At 43.9% G+C, this 13,702-nt stretch overlaps 1 protein-coding gene across 10 annotated transcripts in view; it reads left to right on the top strand.

Moving 5' to 3' along the window:
• Positions 1-13,702, top strand: part of GOLGA1 (golgin A1) — a 47,659-nt gene that overhangs the window by 16,773 nt on the left and 17,184 nt on the right. For all 10 annotated transcript variants that reach the window (XR_011533583.1, XM_070596459.1, XM_070596464.1 and 7 more), the window contains 3 exons: positions 7,698-7,823; positions 9,606-9,701; positions 13,062-13,157. Coding sequence is in view for 9 of the 10 variants with exons in the window: in XM_070596459.1 (XP_070452560.1) it covers positions 7,698-7,823; positions 9,606-9,701; positions 13,062-13,157 (318 nt within the window). In the remaining variant the exon portion in view is untranslated. The remainder of the gene's footprint in view (positions 1-7,697; positions 7,824-9,605; positions 9,702-13,061; positions 13,158-13,702) is intronic.

Here is a 13,702-nt window from a genome sequence, read left to right as displayed (position 1 = left end):
GTGTAACAGAGACTTAACAGCATCATTACAGGACAGAAAGATTTGTGTAAACAGAAGTCTGTATATCCCTTCTGGCTAACTATTAGCATACTTAGAGGTACCTAAGTGGAACTAAGAGAGGTTACATACCTTGTTCAAAGTTATACAGTAGTGACACAGCTGGAGTCTAATCCAAGTCTTACTCCAAAACTTATGCTTGTTCTACTGGGCTTTGCTGCCGCACAGCAAGGAGCACCCAGTAAATAGATCTTACGTGAATGAATGACTGTGATGCAAGATCTCTACCCTCAGTGAACTGAAAATATAGGCACATATATTGTTTTTTCTCAGAGGTTTACAGTTTCATTGTAGAACTTAAACATGTGGCCACAAGAAAAATAATTCACAACTCAACAAGTCCCAAATAAGTGAAATAAATCTTTCAAATGCCAAAGATATGCCATAGGCAGAATGCGTTTCCAGCACAGCTGTCAAGAAACTCTTCCTGGTAGAGCTGGAATTTCAAAGACGAGTAGCATAGCAGAAGGCAGAGAAGGCAGAAGGGTGCAGAATACATTTGGGGAGTGGGGTTAGAGGGGATAACAGACACAAAACTTTGGGATTCAAGGGACCCTTGATAGCAGTTAGACCATTCATCCATTTTATAATTGGAAAAACTAATTTTCCAGACACTAAGTTCCCTCATTCATTCTAAAAATAAGATTTGCGTTTTACTATGTGCCAGGCTCTGCTCTCTGCTGGGCGTTAGAAGTACTATGATTAGCAAAACAGATACCACCTTTGCTTTTGTGGAACTTACAGTGCAGAGAGGAAGTCAGACAGTAATCAATAATCACATAATCATATAATTAAAGCTGTGACGCGTGCTATGAGGGAAGACTACAGAATGCTGTGCGATCCTACAAGAGGGCATCAAATCAGCTCTAGCCTCGAAGTCATAGAACGCTCCCCTTGAGGAAGTAACTCGAGCTGAGGTGGACTGCTGAGGCTGCAGGGGAAAGGACGATGGGAGAGAATTTCAAGCAGGAAACAGCAAAAATAATAAACCTAGACACTCTGAGGCTGTAAAAGGATTAGCACATCCAAGGAACTGGAAGAAGGCTGGAAGGGTGACACACAGAGTAAGAGGGATTACTCTGGCTCTTAGGAGGAAACATCGAAAAGGTTTCCAGTTCGGAAGCTCTTACAGTTGTCCAGGCGTGAGATGGTGGCTTTGACAAGAGTGTTAGTGAAGATAGTGGGGGAGTAGACAGATTTGAGAAATGATGACGAGATTGACCCACTGTCCAATGTAATAAACATAGGAGGCGAGCAAGAGAGAAGAAGGGCTTAGGAATGATTTGCGGGTTTCTGGCTTAAGCACCTGAGTGGCTGAGACTGTCAGTATCAGGCTAAGAGAGCGCTAGAGGAAGGGCAGTTTTTTGTTTTTGTTTTGTTTTTAAGGAAGATTAGCCCTGAGTTAACATCTGCTGCCAATCCTCCTCTTTTTGCTGAGGAAGGCTGGCCCTGAGCTAACATCCATGCCCATTTTCCTCTACTTTATATATGGGATGCCTGCAACAGCGTGGCTTGTCCGCACCCAGGATCCGAACTGGCGAACCCCAGGCCACCGAAGCGGAACGTGCAAACGTAACCGCTGCACCACCAGGCCGGCCCAGGAAGGGTAGTTTTGTGATTAAGTTAAATAGAGGATATAACAAGGCAATGAAGCCCCAAGTAGCTACCACCTAAGTTAAGAAAAAGAACAGTACGTTTATTGTTGAGGTTCCTTCCTGGTGTGCCTTTCATTATTCCAGCCCGTTCCTTTTTCCTTCAGAAGTAAGCACTATCCAGAAATTGTTCCATTTCCTTGCTTTGCTTTATCATCTTACCGTATTTTATCCGTAAACGGTATCTTCTTTCATTTCTCCTGCGTGTTAACATTATATAAATGAAATCGTGCTGTAGGTATTCTAAAACTAACTTTTTGTGCTCAACATTGTATTCCTGGAGACCGTTCATGTGGACCCATGCAGCTATAATTTATTCTTTTCTCGTTGGTATAGTATGAAGATCCTAGAATTTATTTATCTATTCTGTTGACAGTGGACATTAGGGTGTTTCTGGTCTTTCACAAGCAAGGCTGCTGTGAACTTTCATCTGCCTGTGCAAGAATATATTTGAGATGTGAAAAGGATGGTTGAAAAGATTTGTACTTTTTCAGCTTTACTAGATAATGCCCAATTGTTTTCCCCTGGTAGTTGTAGTAATTTACATACTCTCACCAGCAGTGTACAAGATTTTGGCTTGTTCTGTTTCCTTGCCAATATGGGATATTCTCAAACTTTTAATTTTTGCCAGTCTGGTGAGTGTGAAATATTATCTCATAGTGATTTTAATTTGCTTTGCTAATGAAGTTCAGCACCTTTTCGTATGTTTATCAGTTGTTCATGCTCTCCCGTGAAGTGCTGGTTCAAATCTTTTGCTCATTCTCTGTTGCGTTTTCTGTCTTTTCTCTTTAGTTATAGTTGTTGATATATGTCCTGGCTGCCACACTCCTTTGTCAGTTATATAGGTTGCAAATGTCTTCTAGTTTTGGGTTTGTCTTCCCACTCTTTTTTTTTTTTTTAAAGATTTTATTTTTCCGTTTTCTCCCAAAGCCCCCAAGTACATAGTTGTGTGTTTTTAGTTGTGGGTCCTTCTGGTTGTGGCATGTGGGACGCTGCCTCAGCGTGGCTTGATGAGCGGTGCCATGTCCGTGCCCAGGATTCAAACTGGTGAAACCCTGTGCCGCTGCAGCGGAGTGCGCGAACTCAACCACTCGGCCACAGGGCCGGCGCCGTGTCTTCCCACTCTTTACGGTCTCTTCTGATGAACGTATGCTTTTAATTTTATTACAGTTGAATTTATTGTTTTCCTTTAAGTTTATGCTTTTGTATTTTTTAAGAAATCTTTCCTTACTCAGAATCATAATGTTATTCTCATATATGTATTATATCTGAAAGTTTTATATTCAAGTCTTTTATGTGCCTTTTATATTCGTCTTTTATTTGCCTTTTATATTCAAGTCTTTAATATGCCTAACATGTGATTTTGGTGTGAGAAAAGGACCTTTATTCTTTTTTTTTTAATTGTTTTGGTACCATGTATTGAGAAATCTCTTGTCTTCTCACTGATCTGCAGTGCCAGCTTTGTCTCAATTCAGTTTTCCAAATGCATGTGGAACCACTCCTGTACTTTGGGGTGTATGCCACTGTGGTATTTGCATAATACTATACATCGCCTCACTAGCTGTGGTATTCAGATAAGTCTTGGTGTCTGGTAAGCCAAGTCTCCCCACCTACTTTTTTTAGGAGTATTTTGAATATTCTTGGCCTGTTGCTCTTCCACAGAATAGTTTGACAAACTCCTTAAAAAACCTGTGGGATATTGATTGGAATTGCATTGAATCTGTAGATGCATTTGGGGAGCAGTGATTACTTTATGATGTGAATTTTCTTATCCAAGAACGTGGTCGGTCTCCCCAGATATTCAGTGCTGCTGTTTTGTTTTGTTTGTTTGTTTTTTCCTTTTTCTCCCCAAAGCCCCCCCGGTACATAGTTGTATATTCTTTGTTGTGGGTCCTTCTAGTTGTGGCATGTGGGACGCTGCCTCAGCGTGGTTTGATGAGCAGTGCCACGTCCGCGCCCAGGATTCGAACCAACGAAACACTGGGCCACCTGCAGCGGAGCGCGCGAACTTAACCTCTCGGCCACGGGGCCAGCCCCTGTTTGTTTGTTTGTTTTTTTTAAATGGCTTTCCAGAAGGTTCTATAGTTTTCTCCGTAAAAGTTTATCTGTCGTTGAATTTATTCCTAGGTGCTTTATTTTTTTATACCAGTTCTAAATTGTGTCATTTTAAAAATGACTTTTTCTATTCATTGCTGGCATATGGAAATATTATTTTTGTGTATTAATTTCTTTGCACACCTTTTGTTAAGCTTAACAATGAATCTCTAGGGTCTTTGAGTTTCCTTAATAGCAGTCATATCATCTGTAAATGAAGACAGCTTTGTTTCTTTCTTTCCAATTCTTACACTTTTTTTTCTTTGCCTTATTCTGTTGGGTTGTTTGTTTTCTTATTGCTGAGGGTTTTTTTCTTTATTGTTGAGTTTTAAGAGTTTCTTTTATATTTTAGAGAACAGTCCTTTATCAGACATCTCTTTTGCAGATTTTTCTTCCAGTGTGGCTTTTCTTCTCATTCTCTTGACATTGTCCTAAGCAGAGCAGAAGTTTCTAATTTTGTTGAAGTCCGGCTTATCAATTATTTCTTTCATGGTTCATGCCTTTGGTGGTGTATTTAATAAGTTGCTGCCATACCCAAGGTCATCTAGGTTTTCTCCTGTTTTATCTTACAGGAGTTTCATAGTTTTGAGTTTTACATTTAAGTCTGTGATCCATTTTGAGTTCATTTTTATGAAGGATGTAAGGTCTGTGTCTCCATTCACTTTTTTACATATGGATGTCCAGTTGTTCCAGCACCATTTGTTGAAGAGGCTATCTTTGCTCCATTGTATTGCCTTTGTTCCTTTGTCAAAGATCAGTTGACTATATTTATGAGAGCCTATTTCTGGGCTCTCTATTCAGTTCCATTGATCTGTTTGTCTGTTTTTTTGTCAGTACCATACTGTCTTTTTTTGGTTTTTTTAAAGATTTTATTTTTTTCCTTTTTCTCCCCAAAGCCCCCCCGGTACACAGTTGTATATTCTTCATTGTGGGTCCTTCTAGTTGTGGCATGTGGGACGCCGCCTCAGCGTGGTTTGACGAGCAGTGCCATGTCCGCGCCCAGGATTCGAACCAACGAAACACTGGGCTGCCTGGAGTGGAGCGCGCAAACTTAACCACTCGGCCACGGGGCCAGCCCCAGTACCATACTGTCTTGATTACTGTAACTTTATAGTAAGTCTTGAAGCCAAATAGCATCAGTCCTCCGACTTTGTTCTTCTTCAATATTGTGTTGGCTATTCTGGGTCTTTTGCCTCTCCATATAAACTTTAGAATCAGTTTGTTGATATCCATAAAATAATTTGCTGGGATTTTGTCTGGGATTGCTTTGAATCTATAGATCAAGTTGGGAAGAACTGACGTCTTGACAGTACTGAGTTTTCCTATCTGTAAACATGGAATATCTCTCCATTTATTTAGTTTTTAAAAATTTCATTCATCAGAGTTTTGTAGTTTTCTTCATATAGATCTTGGACCTATTTTGTTAGATTTATACCCAAGTTTTTCATTTTTGAGGGTCTTAAAATAAATGGTATTGTGTTTTTTAATTTCAAATTCCACTTGTTGGTTGTTGGTATATAGGAAAGCAATTGACTTTTGTATATTAACCTTGTATCCTGCAACCTTGCAATAATCACTTATTAGTTCTGGGAGGTTTTTTGTTAATTCATTTGGATTTTCTAAGTAGACAATCATGTCATTTGAAAAAAAGACAATTTTATGTTTTCCTTCCCAATCTGTATACCTTTCATTTCCTTTTCTTGCCTTATTGCCTTAGCCAGGACTTCCAGTACAATGTCAAAAAGGAGTGGTGAAAGGGGACATCCTGCCTTGTACCTGACCTTAGTGGGAAAGCTTTGATTTTCCTCACCATTAAGTACGGTGTTAGCTATAGCACCTTAGGTGCTAAGGGCCTCCAGTAAAACAGCCAAAGTGAAGAGGAGGGCTCCATGTGGGATATGGTGCACAAGAAAACTACATGGAAATTGGTGACTGATTCTTCTTCTGTCCCTAACTCTGTCTAACACAGTGACTTGTATAGGACTTGGTTGTTCTTTTGGTTTTCACTGGAACGGGTCACCTGTATCTCTCAAGTTCAGGTGATAAGTACAGGCTTTAGATCTAGAAGACCTGGGTTTGAATCCTTAATCTGTCACTAAGGTGTGTGCCTTTGGGCTAATCCCTAAACCTCAGTTTCCTTATGCATGGACACAGTGAAGGGTGGTTGTGAGGACTAGAGATAATGGGAAGTGCTTGCACATGCCCTGGACACTATAGCTGCTGCTGCCACCGCCCTGTGTGGTTATAGTTATTACTATTGCTATTATTAATGTTATTAGTAAGAGACCCATAAAGATGGGCCAACATAGCCAAAACTGTTTTTCTTTCCTATCAAACGCCCTCGCCCTCCTGTGTTTTTGCCCCGAATAATGTTATTCATCCAGGGTCTGAGCCACAGACTTGGGAGTTGTCTTCACCCTGCCCCCGGTCATGCTGAACTTGTCTGTTCTTCCTTTGCATGTGCTGCCCTTTACCGGAGTGCTGCTTCCTCTCCAACCCCTTCCCCCCGGGCTTGTATAGGAGCCTGCTTAGGAGGCCTGATCTGATTGCCCCGAACAGTTAGTGCCTCCTGCCTCTGAGATCTCATAGCACCTTGTATGTCCCTCTGTTGCAGCATGATTTTGTTGTTTTATAATTAAGCTTGTGTATCTCCACCACCAGCCTCCATGCTTCTGTGAGTCAGGCACTGTGTCTGATTGTATCCCCAGAAGACAACACAGAGTATAGGCTTGATAAAGTTTTGTTGAATTATGGGATCCTGAATCCATTCTGCAAACTTCCCCCCCACTACTTATGTTGTCATCCCTGTGAGGATTCAGAACGGCAAATGCTTCTTCCCAAAACCCGAGGCCCAAGTTGCTACATCTTAATCTGAGGAGATTGGCTGGGTTACAAGCTAAGCATGAACGTCTGTGGCTTGAGATGGAGTGACAGAAGCATAAGGTGAGGGCATCTGAGGAAGCAGAGTATATGTGAGGAGACTCAAATCTTCACAGTGAGATGTTGCTGCTCTATGACCTTTTTTGGAGAGGAGAAGGGACGTCCTCAGGGGATACAAGGACCACTAGGGATATAAGAACTTATATGTTCAAAGCTTCCTGGATCCTCTACTTGGACATTGAGCAGCATTTGAAGATTCGGAATAGTGAAAGGAATAAAGTTAACCCAACTCACCACTACCACCGCTGCTAAAGAGACAGACTGAAATAAATAAGTGGGCAGCTGTTGGTCTGGGCCAAGGTGTGAGGTGCCCAGCAGCTCTACTGTGTTCCCTGTGCTGTGAGCCAGGGTAAATATCATTCATTTCAGAAGTTCTCTCTTGTGCCTTAAGGCGCTACAGTGGCACCATTACTGCTCCATCCAGCCTCATGTTTCGAGAAGCACTGTTCTTAGATCATTGTAGGGCTGGCTGGGGGCTTCTTGAGTGGGACAGCCTCTGCTGGTTTTTGGCATCTGGGGTAAAGATGTCGCTCCTGTTGGACTCTGGATTAGTAGGATTAAACGTATGCTCGATGAGAGTAGGAGGAGGAGTATTCCTTTGGCTCGTAGATCATGACAGTACCATCTGGTTATTTTCAAGAGGAGGAGCATCTTCCCTGGCTCCTGGCTAGATTCCACAGAGGGAGCAACAGTGTCCTTCCCAGATTTTCAGTTGCTTAAATTGGGGTGAGCGTTTGCCTCTTGCTGCACTGGGTCTGAACTGGATACCTGAGTGATGTTGAGGTCTGGTCTTGTATCTTCTATGTCCCGTTTTCAGGGAAGATTTCCCAGCTGTGTGTTCTTCTAGGATGCAGTTGAGAACAGAATTTCAAAGAAATGGTGATGGTCCTAGAGGAGACAGGAAGGAAGGGAGAGGGGTTTATAGTGTAACGGAATCTCTGCTTTCACCTGCAGGTCACTGCTGAAACTCAAGAGAAAGAAAAACTCATCACACATTTGCAGGAGAAGGTTGCTTCCTTGGAGAAGAGACTGGAGCAGAACTTATCAGGAGAAGAGCATGTGCAGGAACTCCTGAAAGAGGTGACTAGCTCTCTTTGAGCTGGCCGGTGTTGGGAAAGCAATGGTAACCCCGGAGATTTCATAAAATCCTAGAGTTTCAGAGCCACAGAGTCTACAAACAGCTTGGTGAGAAGAGCACTCTCCCCACCTTTTGATTGTCCTGCTTTCACAAAGAAAGCCTCATGTCACCCGTGTGGCATGTTTTCCTCAGGGAAAGGGAGAACTTTGTTCAGAGATGCATATGAATAAATAGCACCCTGATCACCCCACCTAGTGATTTACGCCACTCGGGCTGTCTTGTCTTACCACCCTGCTCTCCTCTGCCCTTTTGTGCTTCCATTGGCCAAGGCAAACAGGGCAGTGAGCAGACTCTCCTGAGCTGAAGGAGGCTGTTGAGCAGACTGGCCTCGTGCCCAGTGGTGTTGGGCAACTTACTTTCTCATCACATCTCACTTCATTTGCCCACATTCGTGCTGCTCCTCCTCTCTCTATGCCAGTGATTGGCCTCACTGTGACAAAGGTGACAAAGCCAAAGCCTTGGGCCTTGATTCGACCTCGCTTTCTGTCTTGAGTCAGTTTCAGCCGAATAGCTCCATCTCTGCTGCCGCTGTTGCACTTCAGGGCTTCCTGCACCTCCAGCCTAGTCTACACTAGAGTCTCCAGACTGGCCTGCCCGGCTCAGTCCCTCCTCCTCCACCCTCTGACGCAGGCTTCCACACCCACTGCCAAAATGACCTCCCTAAACAACGTTTCTGACCACATTGCTCCTTAAAGAGCTTCCACGACTCCCCTGCAGTCTGCAGTGCGTGTAATGTGGGTTCCAGGGTGGAAATTGATTTCTAGCACCAGGCTACCTCGGTTTGTGTCTCACCTCTCTACTTACTAGTTTGTGACTTAGAGCAGGTAACTTAATGTCTTTGTGTTTGTTTCTGCCTCTGTAAAGTAGGGCTAATGATTGTACCAAATGCGTAGAATTATCGTTAGGATTAAATGAGTTACAGTATGTGAAGTACTTCGAATGAGGCTTAGAACATAATGGGGGGCCCTCGGTGTATTTCAGCTATTAATGGTATAATCATTATTAGTGTGCCGTCATCATTATTATAAAGTTTAGTGTGCATGAGAGATACTTGGGGGGTTTGTTTGAAGTCTATATCTCTGTCCCTCCCCTCAGAAGTTCTGATTTCAGTAGGCCTGGAAGGAGGCCTCAAGTTTAACAGCCACCCCTCCCCAGCAACCAAATAAGTCTAATGCCAGTGTTTGGACCACCCCACTTTGAAAAATATTGCCTACGGAATTAAATTGAAACTCCTTTCTGCAGCATAAAAAGTTTCTCACGATCTGGCCTGTTGCCTAATTTTCCAGTCTTGTTTCTTGACCTGAATCCATCATCACTTTAACTTTTGGCAAGTTGTAGCTCCCCACGTGTGCCAGGCTGTTTCACACCTCCGCTAGTCATCCCTCTGCCTGGGTGCTCCCCCTCCCGCGCCACCTGTGAATCGTGAAGCCTCCCACTTTCCTGAGGCCGTTTCCCGCTCTTTGCTCATTCTTTGTGGGTGCCTGTTGCACTCTGTTGTATAATATTTTTGTTAGTCTTTTACCCCAGCGTCAAGGTCAAAGGACTGTCAAATTTCTCTCTCTGTACTTTATGATATGTGAATTTTATCTCAATTAGCTGTTATTTTTTAAAAATGTATTTGTGTCCCTTGTGCCTCACACAAATCGTAGTATGTTTTAGATACCAGTAAATATTTATTCAATGGAGAAATGACTATTTTCTTTTACTCTTCTTTCAACTTACAGAAAACAGTTGCCGAGCAGAATTTGGAGGATACCAGACAGCAGCTCTTAGCAGCCAGAAGCAGCCAGGCCAAGGCCATTGACATCCTGCAGACTCGGGTACTGATCTCACTCCCAAGTGATTCCTGTGTCTGAGTTGTAACCTGGTTGGATGACATGGTTGTGGCTGAGAATCCCCTTGGGTCAGAGGTTTTCTTTCAGAGGGACTGTCTTTTGGATCTTACTTATACAGGGTTGAGCTAGTCGTTTTCTTCGTTCTTGCCACATCACTGTCATTGTTCCACACAAAGTTGTGCTTGTGTTTATTTATTCCTTTTTATCCCCATTCCCCTCCCTCCCATAGGAAACCATTCTGTTGTGGTTAATAACACACACTTTTATTGTTGGATTGCCTTAAAATGGGTGGCATTGGGGCCGACCTGGTGGCGCAGCGATTAAGTGCGCACATTCCGATTTGGCGCCTCAGGCTTCAACTGTTCGGATCCCGGGTGCGGACATAGCACTGCTTGGCACGCCATGCTGTGGCAGGCATCCTGCATATAAAGTGGAGGAAGATGGGCACGGATGTTAGCTCAGGGCCAGTCTTCCTTAGCAAAAAGAGGAGGATTGGCGGCAGATGTTAGCTCAGGGCTAATCTTCCTCAAAAAAAAAAAAATAGGTGGCATTGTTTTGAGTGCATGTATGTTAATTGAGGGAAACGATATGGCCCTGCATGTGTCTTCTCTGTTACTTTCCTCTGCCCCATCTGCTATCTGTGTCCACTTCGCTGTACTCACCTACTCCACTTTGTAGTTATCTACTAGATGTTAGACATCCAGATTGCCGCCTTCTTCCTGTCACCACAGATGACACTGCAGTGAACGTCCTGGTCCCTGTTATCTTAAGGAGAATAGAGAGTGTGTATGACCTAATGTGACTAAGTAAGACAAGAACGTTCCCAGAGGGCTGCACCTGGCTTCGCTCCCCCAGCGTGCACGAGGGTCACTGTATCTGCATCTCTGCCTTTTCCAGCATTGGCGTTTCCCAGCCTTTTAATTTTTTTGCCAGTTTAATGAGTGTGAAGTGGCAGAAGGGGCCAGGGATCTCTTTGGGGCCTCTTTTATAAGAGCACTAATCCCACTCCTGAGGGGTCTGCCTTCATGACCTAAGCTCTTCCCAGAGGCCCCGTATCCTAATACCATCCCATCAGGCGTTAGGCTTTCGACCTGAGACACAACCATTCAGACCATGGCACATGCTTAGCCCATTTTTAAAATCTTTCTTATTTCCTGATAAATATATTTAAAACTGTATTTTTATCTTAATACAGCTTTGTTTGTTTTATTATAATTCAGTTCTACCTATTTCTGAGTATCTTTTTTTTCACTGTTGCAAAATATACATAACATAGGGGCTGGCCCTGTGGCCTGTGGTTAAGTTCGCGTGCTCCGCTGCAGGTGGCCCAGTGTTTCGTTGGTTCGAATCCTGGGCACGGACATGGCACTGCTCATCAAACCATGCTGAGGCAGCGTCCCACATGCCACAACTAGAAGGACCCACAACGAAGAATATACAACTATGTACTGGGAGGCTTTGGGGAGAAAAAGGAAAAAAAATGAAATCTTTAAAAAAATATATATACATAACACAACATTTAGCTTTTCAACCGTTTCTAGGTGTGCAGTGCAGTGGCTTTAAGTGCATTCACATTGTTGTGCAACCATCACCACCATCCACCTCCAGAACTTTATCATCTTCTTGAACTGTACCTCTGTACCAGTTAAAGCAGTAACTCCCCATGCTCTCCTCCCCGTCCCCTGCAGCCACCATTCTACTTTCTGTCTCTATGAATTTGATGACTCTGTACGTTATATTAGTGGGATCATACAATATTTGACCTTTTGTGTCTGGCTTATTTCACTTAGCTTAGTATCTTCAGGGTTCATGCATGTTGTACCATGTGTCAGAATGTCATTCCTTTTTAAGGCTAAATAAGCCTCTTTAAGACTTTCATTCCACTGTATATATATATACCACGTTTTGTTTATCCCTTCTCTTGTCAATGGACATTTGGGTTGTTTCCATCCTGTGGCTGTTGTGAATGATGCTGCCATGCACATTAGTGCTGTGAACAAGGGTTTTGTGTGCACTCAGGCTGTCGTTTCTCTTGGGTATATACCTGGGAGTGGAATCGCCAGGCCTTAGGATAACTCTCTGCTTAACCTTTTGAGGATCTGAGTCTCTCTTGAGCTCTCCCTCTAAATTGGGACTTGGGTAGATATTTTCTGAACTCAGGAGTTTAAAAAGCTAGGTTTCAGTCCCGGCTCTACCACAAATAGAGTTTGTGACAATGGGCAAGTAACATGACTGTTCTCCTCTACGGAAATGCACTATTCTCACAGGGTTACTTCAGTTGAGTCTTATACGTGAATGTATAGGAGGAACCGTAAGACCTGAAAATATCCATCTCATTGGGTCCCTGCCTCTCCTGACAAAGCTGCAGCCTTGCCTGTGCGTATGTTGTCATAATAGAGTTCCCCAAGGTCAGACCTTATTCAACAAACGAGAGGACTCATTTTTTTTTTTTGAGGAAGATTAGCCCTGAGCTAACATCTGCTGCCAATCCTCCTCTTTTTGCTGAGGAAGACTGGCCCTGAGCTAACATCCGTGCCCATCTTCCTCTACTTTGTATGTGGGACGCCTACCACAGCGTGGCTTGCCAAGTGGTGCCATGTCCGCACCCGGGATCTGAACCGTTGAAGCCTGGGCCGCCGAAGCGGAATATGCGCACTTAACTACTGTGCCACCAGGCTGCCCCCCCACAAGAGGACTTTATAAGAGAAATTGGCAAAGACAGCTCGAGTCAGATAAAAATGTCACATTAGAGAGCCAGGTCGAGCCCAGTGCTGGGCAATATGTCGTCCTGTCCTCTGGGCCTGCCTCATGTCCCAGTGGCAGTGCCAGGTACCTAGTCAGGCTTGGTTGATATTTGTGGAATGAGTGAGACCTAAGTTTGTATCATGAGCGGTAATCCCACTTCTGGAAATCTATCCTAAGCAAGTGATTCAAACCAGGTCAAAAAACGTTGCATGAAGATATTAACTGCTGCCTCATTTTAGATGGGAAAATGGAAAACAACCTAAGTGCCAGCACTGTAGGCACTGGTTCAGTAAATTATGAAATATCCTTTGAGGAGACAATCTATGATCTGAAGAATATGTGGAAACACAGAAGGAAACTTGAGTGAGGAGGAAAAATACAGAGTTTTACCAGAATTGTATAAAAAGTTATTTTTAAAAAATCATAAAACCGACTAGAAGAAAATGCATTGGAACGATAGTGCTTTATAATGGTAGACTTATGCGTTATCGTTTTTCTAATTTAAAAATTTTCTGTCATGGACCTGTTTTAGGACTTAAAGCCACTTGTTGCTACTCTCCAGCTTTCTTTGAACGAAAGAGTGCTTCTGTTTCCCCTCAGGTGAGAGAACTAGAGCAGAGCCTGCAGGCGTCTGAGGAGAAGCTGAAACAGAGCAGTGACATCATGGCAACTCAAGAAGCTCAGATTCAGGAGCTTGTAAGTGGTTATTGCGGCTGCTGTGTCCTGGGCCCTCGATGCTTTCCCTTCATGCCTTTGCACACACCTCAGACTCACTCCCAACTTCTGGAGTGGTATCTGGACCCGACCTTAGATCCAGTTGTGCTGAATCTGAACAGGCGGGCAGCTGCAGATGGAGGGAGTGTGGGCCTGCTGGAGGATCGGAGTTATCCAGAGAGGATGAGTCGCACCTGACAGCTGGCCGTGGGGCCCAGCCTAGTTCTGGGACTGTTAGAGGTCATAGCTCCACTGGGAGTCAAACCTCAGCTTGCAGCCGGGGCTGTGGAGAACAGGTCCCAGCTCTGGGGAGAAGATGGCAAGGCTTGGCCAGCTGTCACAGCCCCAGGTTGGGTGTTGAGTTCGAAACTAGAGAAATAGGGGCCAGCCCATGCCCGAGTGGTTAAGTCTGTACACTCCGCTTCAGCGGCCCGGGGTTTCGCTGGTTTGGATCCTGGGCGGGGACATAGCACCGCTTGTCAGGCCATGCTGAGGCAGCGTCCCACATGCCACAGCTGGAAAGATCC

The sequence above is a fragment of the Equus przewalskii genome, chromosome 26 (genome assembly GCF_037783145.1).
Source record: "Equus przewalskii isolate Varuska chromosome 26, EquPr2, whole genome shotgun sequence".
Classification (NCBI taxonomy): domain Eukaryota; kingdom Metazoa; phylum Chordata; class Mammalia; order Perissodactyla; family Equidae; genus Equus; species Equus przewalskii.
Note: the sequence above shows the minus strand (reverse complement) of the source record. Positions and strands in the feature narration are given on the sequence as shown.